General features: G+C 34.8%; 1 protein-coding gene and 1 non-coding gene across 2 annotated transcripts in view; one reads left to right on the forward strand and one right to left on the reverse strand.

Moving 5' to 3' along the window:
* Ankar (ankyrin and armadillo repeat containing) overlaps positions 1-19,280 on the forward strand; it is a 62,778-nt gene that overhangs the window by 16,109 nt on the left and 27,389 nt on the right. Inside the window, exons 6-13 of the mRNA XM_074071269.1 lie at positions 266-446; positions 1,553-1,772; positions 3,521-3,556; positions 6,425-6,626; positions 8,167-8,375; positions 12,531-12,635; positions 14,468-14,709; positions 18,899-19,067. Of these exons, the coding sequence (XP_073927370.1) occupies positions 266-446; positions 1,553-1,772; positions 3,521-3,556; positions 6,425-6,626; positions 8,167-8,375; positions 12,531-12,635; positions 14,468-14,709; positions 18,899-19,067 (1,364 nt within the window). The remainder of the gene's footprint in view (positions 1-265; positions 447-1,552; positions 1,773-3,520; positions 3,557-6,424; positions 6,627-8,166; positions 8,376-12,530; positions 12,636-14,467; positions 14,710-18,898; positions 19,068-19,280) is intronic.
* LOC141422940 (small nucleolar RNA SNORA51) lies at positions 6,062-6,193 on the reverse strand. The gene has a single exon (XR_012447631.1). It is a non-coding gene; the product is annotated as a small nucleolar RNA SNORA51 (small nucleolar RNA).

The raw sequence follows: 19,280 nt of genomic DNA on the forward strand, positions 1-19,280 counted from the left end.
ATAAGATCTTCTAGTAACTTTTAAGCAGTACTGCAATCTCTGGCATAGGAAGGATAGAATCAACTCAAATGGTCAATAAAGAGAAGATACTTTTTATAAAGACTTGCTTAATAGCAGTTGATAACTATGCTATTAATATATTTACAATCAAGTATAATTTAAATTATAGTTCTGTATTTATTTTTTATGGAAAAATCATGTTTTGCCAGCATAGAAAAAAAGTAGCAAAACATTAGAAAAAGTCTTTTTTCTTTATTTTTTATAGCTACTATGTGATCTATTTTGAACTTGAAGCTTTCTATCAACAACTATATAAAACACAATGGTGGGGAACCATAAATGAAATAGTGAACAATCTGAGACTGAAAAGACTTCCACTGACAGAAGCTCAATTACATGAACAATTTAAGAAAAAATTTGGTTTCAAAAAAGCTATGAAATGCAAGGTATTTCAGTGACTACCACATAATTTAGTGTAAGAAGTTATATATTATCCATAAGTATATGTCCCAAATTTTTATTTCAGGAATAAATTAATAGGTTAGATAAAGCCCTCAATATGAAGTAAAGCTTCCACATTTTAGTAGCCAAAAGGTTATACAATTCTGGGTTATAAATTTTTGGCAGAGTACAAACTGTTAGTGAACTGGATTTTGATTAGTCTTAATGAGGGCTAATGTTTATTGATTTCTTATGTTGCATGCCAGGCACTATTATAAATCAAAAGATAGCTTAATTTCTTAAGGTACTAGTTCTGTTATTACTATTCCTATTATACAAATGAGAAGTCTGAGGTGTAGAAAGGTAAGGCTCTTTCCTGAATCTCACAGTTAGTAAGCGCTGCACTGGCTGCAGGGCTCTGAGTAAAACCTGAGAACAGACCTGGCATCCTGAATGGAATCTCTACATCTTTTTAACAAACCTTCACTTAGCAGCTCCTGGAACTGATAGATTAAGCTCACCAACTTCTGAGGTTGGACTGGCACTTGTTTCCTGTTTGTTTTAATAACCATAGTTTTAAAACTTTTTATATGTTGGTTTAAATTTTAAATATCTAGTAGTCAGAATGTTTAAAAGAAGAGTATGATATTTTACCTCTCTATTTTGAGACCCAGAACAATCAAGGCAGCCTGTATTTCTATAGCTATACATGTCACGTTTCTAGACATCTCAATTAGGGTACACTAATTAGAAAAGGAACCCAATGATCATCATTTGCTTTTAAAGTATTTCAGAAACATTTTTGTCTGCTGTGTTTCAATTTTCTGCAAAGAAGGATCTACAACTTACCCTAAGAAAATGCAAAAAAAAAAAAAAGAAAGAAACCCCAAAACTTCCCAAATATAGTTTTAATATTCTCAGCCCTAACAATTTTAAGCAATGCCCAGTGAGAAAACTTCTACCTGGATTTTGTGAAAATTTTATAGTAATTGAGCAGCAGTCATGTAATTCTGTTAACACACTTCATGTTCTTTTTTCCCTTAAAGCAAACTTTAGTTATATTTTATAAAACTATTTTTAAAATGAATTCTGGCCTTCTTAATAATTTTAGAGTATCCCCTTTGGTATGAAGTCTGCTGTTGAAAGAGGCTTATCTGCTGTGTTCCATACGTTTAGCCGTAAAACCTCGAGCTCAACAATCAATGTCTCCGATGAAGCAGGTTATACTATTTTCCACCATGCTGCTCTACACAATAGAGTTTCTATTATATGTCAACTGTGCAATGCTAACTTCAATGTCAACCAGAGGCGCTTCATTATGTTCAGCCAAGGTACCATAAAGTTGCTTTTTTTTTTTTTTTTTTTGGCGGTAAGTGGTGTTTGAACTCAGGGCTTCATGCTTGCTAGGCAGGCACTGTACCACTTGAGTCACTCCACAAGCCCTATTTCTGTGTTGCATATTTTCGAGATAGGGCCTCACAAACTATTTGCCCAGGCTGGCTTTGAACTGTGACCCTTCTGATCTCTGCCTCCTGAGTATGTAGGCTTACATAAATAAATAAAAATAAATTTTTTAACATAAATGTTTTTCTTTTCTTTACTTTTTATTAGGCATTAAAAATGATGCTGATTTTATAGCCAGGCTAAAATCTGGTGTATCTCCAGCATAGTTGATGGGTTTTCTTCATTGATTTAAAAAAGATTCCTTTTAGTTTTTTAAAGTATCACTTGTTACTAGCCTCGGTGTTATTATGTTTGTTTGCTGTGTCTCCCTCACTTGAATATAAGCTCTATAAAGAGCAAAGACTTAGTTTACTTTGTTTGCCTTGGTACCCTAGGGTCTAGAAGAAAGTGTGGCATTAGTAGTTGCTCAGGAAATATTTGTTGAATGAATGGGTGGATGGATGCAGGATAGCATTTGATAAGCACTGGAATAATTAATACTAAGGCATTGTAGAAATTCAGGAAGAAGAGATAAATATGAACCTCAGATCCTACTAGGACATTCTTATCATTGCCGGGTTTCATCTAGAGAACAGTTTCTTCATACTACTACATTTAAATTATGTTTAATAAGAAAATTGTTCTTCTATAGTTTTTAAGATTAATAGCCCCTACAAGCCTAACTTACTTTAAACTTTAAAGAGCCATTTTTTTTTCCCAGCTGGGCATGGTGGCCCAAGCCTGTAATCTCATCACTTGGGAAGCTGAGGTGGGAGGATTGTGAGAACAAGGCCAGGATGAACTACCTAATGAAATCTGCCTCAAAAAAAGTCATTTTCTGATTATTAAATATGGATATGTTTTATATTCACCAGAATAAATACAACTAGCCTAAAAAACAATAAAGTTGAAAATTAAAATGGTGTGTCCTCCATAACTGAAAAGAAAAATGGAGATAAATTGTCAGGAATGGTCAGTGTAACAATACTGACAAAAAGGAATGGTGATTTTATATTTTAATGAGGTCAGCTATCTTAAGAAGCTGCATTAAAATTTTGCATATGTATACCAAAATAGGATGTTATGCTTGACTACTAATAAACTCTGAACTCTTTAAGTCTGACTAATATGTCTCATTTTGCTCACAATAGTCAATGCAGAATGAGCGTAGTTAAAATAAAGCACAATTTGGTAGAACTTATATGCAATGGGTAGACTGTTATTTAAACGTGTTGTCTTTAAGCCTGTTTTAGAGTGAAAAGAATCTTTGATAAATTAGTCTCCCATTCATAGTCTGACTTCCTGGGTTTCTGTTTGTTGATAACTGGGTAGATTTTGAAATATAGAAAATATGTAACTCTGTTTTCCTAGATATATAACTCTTATTCCCTAGTTGACACAAAATTATCCCAACTGTGTTGAGCAGCCACTAGACAGGCAGAGTTTCCATCTCTGCCCCGATGTGCGGTGTCAGGTGTGCACACTATGCCCCATGGAGTTACCCTCGGTACTGTATTATAATCCTGCTATAAGTCCATGCATAGTCATTTTATCCTATTTATATGAGTCTTTAGGAAGCATATATATACATATATATTAGTAATAATGCCTCTGTGTACATTCCCTTTTAAAACAGAGTCTTCCAAAGTGGACATGAAAAAAGAGAGAAATGGTAAGCCATAAGTAAAATATTTGGTGTATTTTTAAAGGTTATTGAATATATTAAACTTGTCTTATAATCTTCAAATGCTCTGTTGCATGAGAATGTCACATAATATGTTTCATGTTCATTCTGAGTTGTAATTTTTGTGCCCATGGTTTTGTACCCAATATTCTTAAGTATTGGGTTTGTTTCCTTTTTTTTTCAACTCTGGAATTTGCTGTCACCTATATTTATTTTTATAAATTCTTGGCTCAAAGTGATTTTTGTATCTTTAAAAAAAAAAGCCGGGTAAGGATGGGCTGGGGATGTAGCTCAGCCGTAGAGTACTTGCCTAGCAATGGGGAATGGGAAGTAGTTAATGTAATTTAGATTCTCTGCCATCTAGTGGCAGTAACAATCTATGACGTTCCAAGGCTGATCGTTCTTAGTTGAGGCAGTAGACTTGATGACAGTGGGTATGGAGAAAAACAGGAAATTTTAAAGTCATACCTTTCTCTATTTAAAAGACTATGCTTTTATAATTCAAGGAGAATTTATTTATAAAGAAACTACTTTAAAAGGCCTGAATTGGCAAGGAGAGGGGATAGTTTCTTGAACTGACCACTTTACATTGGTGGAACAACACAGCAAACCTGAGATGACCTCAGAGAGGGAACTTGACTTCATTCTCTTCCTTCTCCAGTCTCCTGCCAGGATACCCCACTGGCAAATATTGACAAAAGAAGTCGCTATAATGTGTCTTTCTGGAGCATTTAACTCTCATACTCATCTACACCAACCCTCTAGCATTTCATCAATTATAGTTCAGGTTTTCCTATCCCAGTACTGCTTCCTGTGGATTTCCACTATAGTAAGTTATGATTCTCTGTATCCACCTGTCTGATTCCCCAATTTTGAGGATGGGATATCAGATGGCCCTGTGACTTCTCTGATAAATGTAAAGAATGGTTGTTGATTTTTAAGTTAATTCAGCTTTTCTATTTGCTGTTAGGACAGAGTAGTGACTTCTAAGTTTCTTACATGCTAGACTAGATATGGGAAGACTAAGAAAGCATCTCAAATACATAGATTTGGGTCATATTTTATAGGTATTAAGTCCATGTTATTGTAATTGTTATATCATAAGAAACTTTGTAAATGCCACAATGTACCCCCCAAAAAGGAAAAAATAAATTGATAACCTAAAATAGACTGATGAGGCAGGGAGGAGGCCATTTGAAGTTTCTCGGTTGAGAGATTTAATGAAAAAAAGTACTTTACTGAGGAAATACCATTTATGATGATGTATGCGTGGAAGTTAGCTAGATCCTCTTAAGGAAAGAGTTAGTCAGGAAAAGGAATCTGTCAGAGAGCAGGAATAGATCATAGCAACCAGATAAAGCATCATCCAAATCAGGGAGACTTGAAAGTGAAAGGGACACTACTGATAATTATGCTAGGTTCATGGGCACTGATAAACGCTTTCCTTGGCAACCTGCAAGATGTGATCATCTTACTTTTGGGGAGCTACAAGAAATCCAGAATGAAAAGAACAAATTGTGTTTGTTTTGGGGAGGAGGGGTAAAGAAAGGAGTTGAACTAGTTAAACTTACGTTGGAGCTAGTGGATCCTGTCACTATTTCTCATACTTCAATGGTCTTGAGAAGCCAGTGAGGAAGCAAGGAGATGAAAATATAAAATTTATTTTTGAAAAATGGGTAGAATAAGGGTATGTAAGAACAAGGTATCTGCTTAGGAGTTTAGAGATATCTGTTTGGGAGATGATTATGGCTTCAATCACAGTGGCAGTGGTGGTGATGGGTGGTGGTAGAGCTAAGTTCCTGAAATATTTAGACTGATTATGGAGATGAAATGAACGGAGTGCCAAGGAATAGTCCAAGTTTCTGGTTTATATAACTGTTTAGAGCATGATGTCTCTTGTGGATTTAGGGAGCAATGAAGGAGGACAAGGTTTTGAGGAAAAGATGGTTTAATTGTGATATGTTAAGTTTGAGGGGAATGTGTGGGTATGCTTAGTGAGATGCTGGTAAATAGATCTAAAACTCAAACACAATCCTGAGAGTCAGCAACTTACAGATGGAAAATAAAGCCATTGAGAAGAGAAAAGGGCTTAAGAGAGAACTTCAAGACTCGTTTGACCATTAGGACAATGAGAAAGTCCCAAAGGATGCTACCAAGAAGTAGCCAATGAGGCAGGAGAAAAATAAGTAATGTGATATCACAAATCCAAGGGAAGTAACTATTTTTAAATAGGAATAAGTGCTCATCAGTATAAAATAAATTATGTTGGTAAGTAAAATGAGAATTATAAAATGCCCTCTGAATTTAGTGACAGAGGCCTTTTGTGAAAATATTTTTCCAAGCTGAAAGAATCTTATATACCATGATAAAACATTTGAAAAAATAAAAATAATTTAAACAAGAAATAGGTTATTTTATCACAAGACTATTTTAGATATTGATTTAATTTTAAAATACATAATATTTTCTTTTTTCCCTCTTTTTTTTCCCACCCCATGTCTTCCAATCCACAATACAGACCAGGTACAGGGCCTGGACTGAGATGTATATGGGGTGGGTTTACTTTCCCTCCTCTTTCTGTACAATCAATGTAAGAACACAGCCTGTGGTAAGCACCAGGAAGCCTCAAATTTTTAATATTTTCAATGTTATTTTTCTTTACTTATAAAGAAGTATGATATTTTAATGGTCAGCCCATCCTGAGTTTAAAAAATGTAGGATTGCTAAATCTTTTTAGTGTTTATTTTGGAGATTATATATCATATAATATTAAGCTTGTGTGATTGGATACCAAAAAGGAATTCTTTTAGAAATGCCAGTTCTTTGGCCACTTAAGTAGTTGTCTGTCTATTCCAGGTCCAACCCCTCTGCACTTGGCTGCACAGGCTTGCTCATTAGAAACAACCATCTGTCTACTCTGTTTCAAAGCTGATCACACACTTTCTGAAAAAAGAGGCTGGATGCCAATTCACTTTGCAGCTTTTTATGACAATATATGCATCATCATTGCTCTCTGTAGAAAGGATCCAAGTTTGCTAGAGGCTGAGGCAACAACTGAGTAAGTCATTAAGCATTTATAAGAATAAAAATTTCTACAGCAGGAGGTGTGGCTCAAGTGCTTGCCTAGCATGTGCAAGGCCCTGAGTTCAAACTCTAGTACTGCCAAAAAAAAAAGCATATTAGTTTCTGTTTTCATGGCTTTGTCCATACACTGCCAGAGCATGATTGGCCTGAGTTGTTTGAAAGGCATGTAAGGCTTACTCAGGTGTCCTTTCTGATTATTATCTTTTTTTCTTATCCTTTATCTTCAGAATTTATAAGACAACAGCTTCTGCCAACCTCTGCCTGTTTTCTAGAAAATAAGGAGTGAGTCCTAGGGAGTTTTTATTAACCTTGTCTCAATAATATGGTTTCACAGCTTAGATTATTAGGTTAACTACTTAGTGCCCTAGAATAAGCCTAAGACTATGGAGGAGAAACTTACTCTAATCTCCTAGGAGGCAGCCCTCAGGATCCAGACAGAAGTGGATAGAACAGTGTCACAGAAGAAGTATCTAGTGGTGTCTAGAGAAGAAATACAGTATAAAGGAGAAAACTTTGAAACAGAAAAACATCTCAAGCATTCTTTTATTTCATAATTAGCTGAAGACCCACCATTAGGGTAACGGTCTTCCAAAGATACATTGTTATTTAGAAATCTAAAGGCCAGGTTATTATTTTGACTCTCTGAACCTGTTTTAGGCATAGTTTCATTCAGGTTTTTCTAAGTCATCAACAAGCCTGTTCATTACTATTTGATGGTCTAGAGTTAGCATAATGGGTGACAATTCGAAGGACACTGGCTTCCCCTGTTGCATCTTAACATGTGGCTTCCATGTCATAGTACAAAATGGCAACTCCTGCTTCCATTATCATACCTGAATTGTAGCCATGGGAAGAAAGAGAAAGAGGAAAATCCCTTGGCACTGCCCTTTCTCTTTGGGGAGTTGCTCATTCAACTTCTGCTAACATCCTATTGGCCAGACATGGTTGTAGGACCATCCTTATCTGTAAGGAAAGATGGGAAATGTGATATTGGGTTGGAGAGCTACTACCAAAAGGTCTTCACTATCTACAAAGCATAGAGTGGATTTTTCCAGACAAGCCATTGGTTTCTGCCACAATGAGGACTCTGGATTTGAAAATTGCATTTAAAGTATGAAGAAATGGGTTTGACTGCTACTACCTGAGCCTCAGTGTCATCATTTGTAAAACAGGTTGATGATACTTGCCTTGACTTTTCCTTCACTCACAGAGCTATTATAAGGATTAGATAGGATAGTGTTTTCTAAGAAATTTGTGCAATATCAAGTTCCAAACAAATTATAAGGCATGATAATTAAAATGAGAAAGAAGATAGGGACCTGTTCTAAGGACAGGTAGACATGGGAGGGAAGTCTGTTTTCAAGTGGAATAAAGAAGATGAGAAGTCATAAGGAACAGAGGTGATGGTATAAATCAGAGTTCCTCCAGCAGTACTTTCAATAGTTTTAAGAAAGGTAAATTTGATACTGTATTTAATATTTAAATCCTATTATAACATGTCTCTTGATTTTCAGGAATCAGTGTACACCACTGTTACTTGCTGCGACTTCAGGAGCACTAGATACTATTCAGTACCTGCTTTCTCTTGGTGCTAACTGGAGAAAAACAGATACCAAAGGAAATAATATAATTCATTTATCAGTGCTAACTTTTCACACAGAGGTACTCAAGCATATAATAGAGTTAAATATTCCTGAACTCCCAGTTTGGAAAACTTTGGTAGGTGAGTATAGAATACATGATTTCTCTGTAAATAAAAATCATAATTATTATTTGGTTTAATTATTGATATTTAAATATAGCAAATAAAATGAATGCATATTTTGAATATTAAAAAATTATGAAATAAATTTTATAAGTCAAAATCAGAAATTAAAATATAGATGATAAAGAGTTATATTTTTGTGTGCATACATAGTTTTCTTTCTTTCATTATTTTTTCCTCAGTACTAGTAATTAAACATGGGGTTTCATGCATTTTAAGCAAATGCTCTACCACTTGAGCTACACCCTCAGGCCTTTTATTTTTATTTTGTTGTAGAGACAGAACCTCACTGCCTTTTTGCTTGGACTGGCCTCGAACTCGTGGTCCTCCTGCCTCTACCGCTGAGTAACTGGGATTACAGACATGTACCACAGCACCTGGCTTTTATTTCTAGGTTAAAATCAAAGGTCTGTGATTCAAATAGACCATATTTTGCACAACTGCATTTATTTTTATTTTCCAAGTTTTTCAGAAGTCAAACCATTTTCTCCTTCATCAAAAAGTGATGCCCCCCCAAAAAAGGAAATTAAAGTTCAAGTGGGAAAGATGTCCTCCAATTTATTCCTTATCTCCTCATTTTGAAGCAAATGTAGAAAAATATTTCTTCATACTTGATAAGTGATCTGTGAAAAAAATCCTACTTCAGATTTCTTTCCAAATTTGTATTTAATCTAGCTAGAAATATAATTATAAGGGCAAGGTTAATAGGCCAATTGAATGTATACATAAATTTTACTTCTTCCCAAGAGTCCACTAAAATTACATGAAGTTTAAACAAAAATAATGCCAGCAGTAGTAGACAAGGCTTCAAGGGAAAACAAGAAGGGGCACAAAAGAAATAAAATATGGAGTCAGACAGGGAAGTCCTAAGCCAGCCAGAGAAAATCTTTCCAAGTCAATCAAGGGGAAAATGAGAACCTCTCCAACTCACACCACAAAATTCTCAGAAAGCTTGAGAAATGGTAGTGGTCTCCACAGAACCTAACCAGGAAATACCTAAAAATACTGAGGATGGACTTCTCCCTGACAAATAGAAGGGAGAAGGACCCAGGAAGCTGAGAGAAAAGCAAACAGAACTACAAGAGTGATAGCAAAAGAAATACCAGAATGGAACTGTGTGCCCAGCCTACAGGTAAAAGGTAGGAGGAACTGTCAATAGATACAAAGAAAAGTAAGTAGATGAAATTTTAAAAGGAAATTAAAACAAAAGTGAGAAATGCAATGCTCTGATACCATACAGGGCTCAGCTGTTAATGATATTTGTACAGGCATCATAGTGTAAGTGCTGATATGAATTTAAATAAAAATTATGAGAAATGGAAAGCAAGAGAAAGGACAGAATAAATAGTATTGAAAAAACTTGTTTCCTGTTTTCCATAACATCAAGTCAATAAGCAGTGTCTGAAATTGATATAGCAAAAGGTATTTATGCAGAAATTTGGAGATAGGTAAATTGGGGAAGGTATAGGGAAAAGAGGCCAAAGTACTTATATTGGGAGAAATGAAACCAGAAACTAGTGGAGAGGGTAGGGTCAGATACAACAATATTTTACTATAGGCCTTTTAGTAACATTTAAGTCTAAATCATGAGCATGAAATAAAACCTAAAGCAAAAAGAAAAGAAAAGAATTAGAGCATGAGAAGTTTTTAGCAACAACTCATTTGGGGATGGTATAAGAAAATATTTAAGATTTTTAACCCCATTCTACTAGTTCAAGAAGTCTGAATATTTGATGTTAAATACAGCTCTGTGCCAATCTTAGAATTTGCTGAGTTCTCGGAACATGTTCCAAACTTATCAGACTCATGAGATACTGGAAAATGTTTTCAATGTTTACTTGTATGCCTATATATCATCATATGTATAGTCTTTTTAGAAGGAACTGAGAAAACCTTACTGTTACTTTTATAGACTAAGCCACTGCAAATACCCACCTTCTGGCTACTAATAAGACTATTCTTAATTAAAAAAACAAAAAAACAAAACAAAAAAACCCCAAAACCTTGCAATGGCCACTGCCTACAGCCATTGTTGGGAAGTTTTGATTGTGATGTGAATATAGTGAGCATCTAGCCTGCTGCTATGCCCTAAGCCCTGGAATAGCTTCCCGTCCCCAGCTTGCCCCTTTCCACCATGGGTAAAAGAAGAATTTGTCAGTTTATTAGAAATCTCCAGGATTAACCCTTGAAGTGGATGTCGAATTTTAAAATAAAGTGCTGTAAGTGGGGCACCAGTGGCTCACACCTGCAATCCTAGCTACTCAGGAAGAAGAGATCAGTAAGACCATGGTTCAAAGCCAGCCAGGGCAAAATAGTTCACAAGACAATATCTCAAAAAAACCCATCACAAAAAAGGGCTGGTGGAGTGGCTCAAGGTGTAGGCCCTGAGTTCAAACCCCAGTACTTCAAAAAAAAAAGAAAAGAAAAAAGAAAGGAAATGTCATAAAGTAGCCAAAGTAGAATCAGGATAGATTTGGTAATAGAATGGCTAGATAAACAGATGAAGAATGGAAACAGGTATGGGTTTTTCCTCAAAGACACTATTTAGAAGCATGCATATTTGTTTTATCTTCTATTTGAACTACAAATTTATCCTAGATTTTTAAAATATATCTTCATAGTGAGGAAATGTATAAAGCTTATTTCTAATTTGTATCAAGCCTCACACCAACAATTTTATTAATAGTCATGCAGTTTATTTTGCCATCCTTAAAAACCCTACCTAATTTTTATTCAAAACTGATTTCAGGCACAAGAGAGATATGCTATTTCTTTAAGAGAATAATTCCTACTGGTTATGCAATAGCTTATGAATGAAAGATGAAGAAGACAAGCTTATGTCTGCTCTACATTTTCAGTTTGTGAATGGAAGGCTAGATCTAGAAAAATGTGCTGGTAGGAACCAAGAATATTTTTTTAAGACTACCTGGTTACTTAAACTTTTTGCCAAAACTTATAAAACATACAAGAATGCAAGTACATAAAGACATTAGACTTCCAACTAGTATGTGTTTATTTGAAACTGTCAAGAGCAAGGTTTTAGAAAACTTCTGGTTAAACCTACCACCGAAGTTCATAGTTAACAGTAATTTGCAGAAAAATGAGACAATCAGGGTTGAATGCCAAAGAGCCTAGTTTATTTAGGTTAATAGGTGCTTTCTAGAATGTTTCTTTACTTAATTTTGGGGAAAATGTTCACAATGTCATATATTTTCTATCCCTGATACAGTAACTTTAATCAAATCATGACCATATTAAATCTGTTTTGGGTAACATGACTGTTACCTGAGAGAGCTGATACAAAACAGACGTGTTTCTTCAAGTTTGATTCTTGATGTGGGATTAACGAGGTTGTGAGCATTTTTATAACTTTTAGCATATTGGGAACAATACTGTATTTGCAAAGTGTTTGTTATATTTTGCTGGATTGTTTTCCCAAAAGATCATATAAGACTGACATATACTATTTTGCAAGTGAATTTGAATGGTTTCCAGCTAGCCTAAACCATTCAGACCAAAGAAAGAATCTCAAGTTCTTTTTCACTAATTATATAGACTGTGAACCTCAAAGAACATGGGAGTATTTGGTAGACTCCTGTTACTGTAACAAAAACCTGAGATAATAAATTTATGAAAGGTTTTCTTGCAGCTCACAGCTTTGGAGGTTTCCATCCATGATTGGCGGTCCTTATTGCTTTTAGGCCTGTGGTGAGAATTAAAAAAGAAAAAAAAAAAGCAGAGAGAGAGAGAAACAGGGAGAAGAAGGGGCAGGGTCCCACAATCCCCTTCAAGGGCACATCCCAAATAACATAAACTATCCCCACTTGGCCCCCCTTCTTAAAGTTTCCATCATCTCCCAATATAATAGTGCTAAGGTGAGTACTAAACTTTCAGCATGTGACCTTTGGGGACATCCAGATGCAACTAAATCACATATGTAATCTGTTCAGCACTTCACAGAGGGCCCTGCATAGAGGGAAATTCAGTGCATACAGTTGGTCATAATGGTGATCTTAATCTTTGGGTTCAGTTTGCTATATGGAAATAAAATCCATCATTCCATTACCTCTTATGTCAATTACAGCTTGTATTTTTCTGTTGAATACCTACCAGAAATGTTGCAGTGTGAAAGCTTTAAACGAAGGATGATGGCTGTCATGTCCCTAGAAGTAATTTGCTTAGCAAAGGATCAATACTGGAAATGTATTTTGGATGCAGGTGATATAAAAAAATCTATTAACTATCTTTTTCTTATGTTAAAGTAGACCTTTTCAGGTCCACCTACATTATATTCAGGTCAATCACTTTAATTTCCTTCCTTCCTTCCTTCCTTCCTCCCTTTCCTTCTCTTCTTCCCTCCCTCTCTCCTTCCCTTCCCCCTTTCCTCCTTTCTTTCTTTTCTTTCTTTCGTTCTTTCTTTCTTTCTCTCTCTCCCTCCCTCTCACTCTCTCCCTCCCTCTCTCCCTCTCTCCCTTTCTTTCTCTCTCTCTCTCTTTCTTCTCTCCTCTCCTTTTTTTTTCTCTCTCTCTCCTTCTCCCTCCCCAGAGCCTTAGGTCTACAAAGCACACACTCTACCACTTAACTATATCTCCAGCTCTAAAATGTGTTTTTCACTGTAAAGGAAACTTTTTAGTTGATGTTAAGCTTATATTTCCTTTTTTTTTTATTTTTCCATCAACCTTGTATTTTCTTTTCTATGTGGAAGCTGCAAGGAGCAAAAACTATATAAGTTTTATATTTCTCTAAAATTTTGTGAACTTTAAAACTGATAGTAAATTACCATACTACTTATATTTAGTTTCAGTTAGAATAGCCCTATTCTGCATTTCATTTTTGTTTATTTATTTATTTTTGGCTGTACTGGGGCTTGAGCTCAGGGCCTCACACTTGCTAGGCAGGCACTCTACCATGTGAGCCACTCTGCCAGCCCCTGAAATTTATTTTTAAATGTAAAATAGCAGTGTAAATGTCAGACCAGGTTTGTAACTAGCTTTGCATTTGGAACTTAAATGAATTGCTTAACCTCTCTAATCTAATTTCCTCATTAGTGAAATGGTTCAACCTCATATGGTGTTTTGAGAACAGCACTGTCCAATACAATTTTCTAAAACTATTTAAATGTTCTCTCTGAACTGTCCAGCATGGTAGCCACTACCCTAATGTACACAAGATACTCCATAAATATTGTCAAGTGAAAGAATTGAAATTTATTTAATTATAGATAGTCCCTAATGTATTCCTAAAAACGTGCAGAATGCTCTACGTCAAAAAAAGTGAACTGTAGAGTTACATCATTAAGGATGTTCCATTTCCAGAAGCTAAACAAATAAATGAAGCCCTGATTATACTCACTATATTTTCCAGCACTTTGTTTGTGTTTGATAGTGTAATCTCTTTTTGTTTTAATAAAACTGATATAATAAGCAGGAAAGTAAAGCCAAATTTTCTATTTTCACCATGCCCAATGATTTCCATCTTTGAAATAATTATAATTATTGAGGTTAATGTTGCATTTTACTAGGTCCAGCACTTTCTGTTTTTTACTTGCTGGTATAAGGATAAAATATAATAAAATATTCAAATAATTTTGCAAAAATTGCCACAGAAAGCTGATGCAATTTGGTAGCTCAAATTATTTATCAGCTTGGCATGATGGTGCATGGCTATATCCTAGCACTTGGTAGGCTGAAATAGGAGGATCGTGAGTTTGAGGCCAGCTGGGGTACATAGCAAGACTGCCTCAAACAAGCAAAAGAACTGATGTACCAATTAATTAAGCCAAAATTCAGTGTTTTAACAATTGTTTAGGGTTTTAATGTAAGGTGTATGATTGTACTATGTAAAATCAAATGTATGAAAAATGAGTGCTGTCTATACCATTGAAGAGATAGGAAAGTGTACTCACAAAATTTCACATGATTGTTTAAATTTCATAGACTTATTTGCTAATCATTTTATTGTAATTCCCATAACATTCTATAAATCTTGTCATGATAATTTGACTACAAATGATCATAAGCAACTCATTCTGTTGTCTTTTTTTGTTACAGGCACAATTCCTGCCTTAATCAATCTATTAAAATGTCCAAAAATAAAATTGCAGTGCAAAACTGTTGGGTTATTGAGTAATATCTCAACCCATGTAAGTGTGGTGCATGCTTTGGTAGAAGCGGGAGGCATTCCAGCTTTGATCAACCTTCTGGCTTCTGAGGAACCCGAGCTGCACTCTCGCTGTGCTGTCATTCTGTATGATATTGCTCAGTGTGAAAACAAGGATGTCATTGCCAAATATGTAAGTTCTTTCATAGAATATTATTTGTGACTGACAGTAATTCCCTCAAAGAGAAGACAGAAAGATGGAGACTCATTTATTATACATTTGTAAAATTCTCAGGGATAAACAAGGAAAAAGAAGACAGGGAGCACAGTGAAAAATATTTCCCTAAGAAGCAGGCATTTGGGGTAGAGGGTGTAGCTTAATGGTAAAGTGTTTGCCTAGTATGTACAAGGCCTGTGCTCAATCCCCAGCACTGAAAAAAATAACGTTAGCATTTGAATATAGCCCTGAAGTAGAAGGAATATATTTCATATGTTAAAATGAATTTAAAGAAAATCATTTTTGGCAAACACCAATCTTTGCCATGCTATATTTCCTTAAATAAAATCTACCCTATTATCTCTGCTAATGTTTTATTTAAGATCTTTTGATAGATATTGACAAGTAAAGTCTCTCTATGCAATTTTTAATATAGCCACATCTTCATTATGGGTTGTGTACTTTGCATCATAAAACAAAACTTTTTGTCAAGCTTAATGCTTTTATCTTGAATCCCACTTTGTCCAAAATTATGTTTGTGTACTCTGTTTTCTTTGTGCTCTTATATTTCATTTGCCTTTGCTCAACCTTTTCTACTTTACTGAGTCATTTTAATTGTGTCTGTCATAATCATTTGGAAAATATATTAGAAATGTAGACACATCCAGGCCTACCTCCAGAGTTATTCAGTTATTCATACCTATTTAGACTCAAAATATTAATCAATTCTGTTAGCCAGAGTTAAAACAAATTTGTCTCTTGCATGCAGTATATTTAGGTTTTGCTTTGTCATTCACTTTTTATTGAGTTAACTCATATTTATTGGTATGAATGTTTGTCTTAGTTCTGTAATACTGTTTTTTATTTGTTCTTTAAATCATCTACTATATGATCAGTGTCTTCTTTCTGTCTTTATCTCTGAAGTCCAGGACTTACACATCAATGTTAGTTACCCATTTTTCCTGATACTTGGTCATACCTTTTTAACATATATATAACTTTATTTGGGGAATGTTTTTTGAATTCATATCTTTAAATATTTTTCTGTAGTATTCTTTCAGTTCATTCATACAACAAACATTTATTGAAAGATTATTATATAGTAGATACTATTTTATTTATTTATTTATTTTTGGGTGGTACTGGGGTTTGAACGTAGGGCCTCATGCTTGCTAGGCAGGAGCTTTACCACTTGATCCACTCTGTCAGCCCTAGTAAATACTATTTTAGATGTTGAAGTTATAGCAGTGAACAAATCAGACACGATCCTAGTCTCTATGGAGTTTTTATTCTAGTTGGAGGTAGCAAGACAATAAACAAAACAAATAACCCAAATAAATAGTATGTTAAATGAAAATAAGTATTAAGGAAGAAAATAAAGCATCAAAGGGGGAGTGAGGAAGCCTGGTTAAAATACACACATCCCTCTATATTGATGGGGAATTGGTTTCAGGACCCTCACAGGTATCAAAATCTGCACATGCTCAATTTCCATATATAAAATGGCATAGTATAACATATAACCTATGCACATCCTCCTGCACACTTGAAGTCATCTCCAGATTATGTGTAAAACCTAACAAATAGCTCTTAAGCTGTATTATATAGGGAATAATGACAGGAGAAAAATCAGTGCCTGTTTCATATAAAACACAATTTTTTTCAAATAAGTTTGATTCGTTGTTGGTTGAATCCATGAATGTGGAACCCAGGAATGCAGTGGGACAACTGAGAAGGTGGCATTTGAGAACAGTCCTGAAGTAGATGAGGGAGAGTTTTTCATGTTTTTTGTGTTGGTAAGGGCATTGTAGGTAGAGGAAAGAAGCGCAAAGTATATGAAGTGGGAGTGTTCTTGGCATGTTCAAGGAATAGCAAGAAAGTTAAGGCAGATATGGGGAGAGAAGAGGGAGACACTCAACTGGGTAACAACACACTATATCATGGATAGCAAGATAGGCAATTGTTAGACATGTTGGCTTTTAGTTTGAGTATTTTAGGAAGTCTTTGTAAACTCTGGAAGTCTCTTGGAAGCTTTATCACTCTACCTTCCATATTGAAATAGGTAGGCAACTATGGATTCAGGAAGACTAACTAAGAAATTATTGCAATAATTCATATGAAATATAATGGTTTATTGAAGCAGGGTTGTAATAGGTAGTAATGGAAATGGTGAGAAGTGATCATATTCTATATTATATTTTGAAAGTTGAGTTACTAAGGCTTATGGAAAAGTTGAAAGATCTAGAGGAACCAACAAAGAAGACTTTGAAGAAATGGCAAATGAGATAGAAAGAAACCTGAAGAATCTTTTGTTCTATTAGTAAATGAGGAGTGTTTTAAGGAGAAGAAAATGAATAACAGTGTCAAATTATGTTATAACATGAGAATCCAATGTTGATCATTGAATTGGCCATTGAAAAATTGACCATTGAATCACTAAATTCATTGATCACTCCACCCTCATCTCAAAAAAAATCTTCCCTGAGCTTTGGTGTGTCTTCTATGTACTCTTGTTGTATAGTAGTGATTGCTTCATTAATTTTTTGCTGATAATAATGTGCCCCATTTGGCTACAATTTTCATCTACTTTCTAGCAACAATGTTCTGATGAACATTTGTTTCAGTTTTTTTCCTGCTGCTGCAACAAAAATACCACAGACTGACTACTTTATAAACAACAGAAATTTTTGTCTGGTTGATAAGGGCAAGATCTTGGCTGAGAAGTCCAAGCTACTTCTCTCCAACCCTTCTAGAAGGTCACTACTCCCATTCATGTGGCCTTGGCCCTCATGGCTTAATCACCTCCTAAAGGTCCCTCCTCTTATTACTGTCACATTGAGGTTTTGGAGGAACACATACATTCATGCCATAAAGTCCTTCGTCATCTGTTGTAAGCTTTTCCTATTTTTCTTAAAATGTATTTGGACTGATTCTGTGCAAATCCTTTTTCATAATTACTCATCTTCTATTAAGTGGGTTCTTTGTGGTTCAGCTATTTGCAGGAAGCATATGTGGGAAAGGGCCTAAACATATGTTCTAGGATAGAAAGACTATTTCTTTTTTCCCCTTGATTTTTATTATTAATTGTACAAAATGATAGGCTTCATTATGACATTTTCCTATTTGCATACCATGTACTTCAGTCATAGTCACCCCATCACCCTCTTTTGCGCTCCCCCCACCCCCTGCCAATAGTCCCTGGAAGACTATTTCTTATGCCACAGGGTTGTATGCATGAGTTCTTTCAGCTTTACTTTTATCTACCCAACAAAGGATGATGGTGCATAGTACCCCATAAAGAAGTTTCTATCTCCTCCACAATGTGAAATTCCTCTCTTCCTTTTTAACCTTACCAATAGACTATTTCTTCCAAACATATTTTGTAAGCATAATACTTTGTTCATCCTTGCTTTCTCTGATTTTTGAAACTTTATGCTAAACTGGCCCAGGAAAGAGAGCCTGTTGCCATCCCAACTACCTAATCCTATTATTTCAAATAGGAAATTGTGTTTCTTTGTCTGCCCCTTGAGCAAGTCACTTAAATGGGAAAACGTGCTGCATCAGCATTTTCTATAGTCAGTGGCTATGGGAGATCTCTCTCATCCCTGCTGGCAGCTTGAACACATTTATTATGGTTGGACATTGAAGATGTCTTCTAGCTTTATTGAAAATGGGACTGAATTTCTATTTCTAATATTCCTTGATGTTCTTGAATTATTTTTATTGGTAGAGAGAAATGCTATCTTTACTTTAACAAAAAGGAAATTATACTCACATTAAAATTATTTGGTGTTGCTAGAGTAGTGTCAACAGTGACAAACATTTCTACTAGGGGTAATGTATTCAATTGATCTCATTCAGTTGCTTTGCTTTACTTTTTAGATAGTTTTTAAATATTACAATGAACTTGCAATGAATTATTTTAGATGCTATTTTAAATAAATTTATTGAATTCTTGCATTCTGTGAAAGCATAAGATTTTTCTCAGTTGTATTGACCATCAATTAATGTAACACATTAGTAGGCACAGTTGTTTATAGGCAATTGTTCTCTCATAAATAAGCAGACATTTCTAGCAAGAAAGATTATAAATTTGTGTTTTTAAACAAAGATTGCATTTATATTAAAGAAATTCAAATGTAATTACTTTTTTGTTTATTTTTAGGATGGAATTCCAGCTCTAATAAATCTCTTAAAGTTAAACATAGAACATGTACTTGTAAATGTAATGAACTGTATACGGGTGTTATGCATAAGGAATGAAAATAATCAAAAGGCAATGAAAGACCACAAGGGCATCCAGTACCTTATCAGATTTCTGAGTTCTGATTCTGGTGAGCCTCTACTCTGTTTTTTTTTAAAGTGACCTGATTTATTAAGTGAAGCAAACATGGATTTGTAGTTGTCCCATATGAACAGATGTCCTGGGTTTGTCTTCAAATGGACCTAAAGATACATATTATGTCCTAAATATCTGGAACACTTAAATTTAAACTACTGGGTTTATAAAAGGAATTGACTCTCAAAAGCAAAGTTTTTTAAATACC

The sequence above is a fragment of the Castor canadensis genome, chromosome 4 (genome assembly GCF_047511655.1).
Source record: "Castor canadensis chromosome 4, mCasCan1.hap1v2, whole genome shotgun sequence".
Classification (NCBI taxonomy): Eukaryota; Metazoa; Chordata; class Mammalia; order Rodentia; family Castoridae; genus Castor; species Castor canadensis.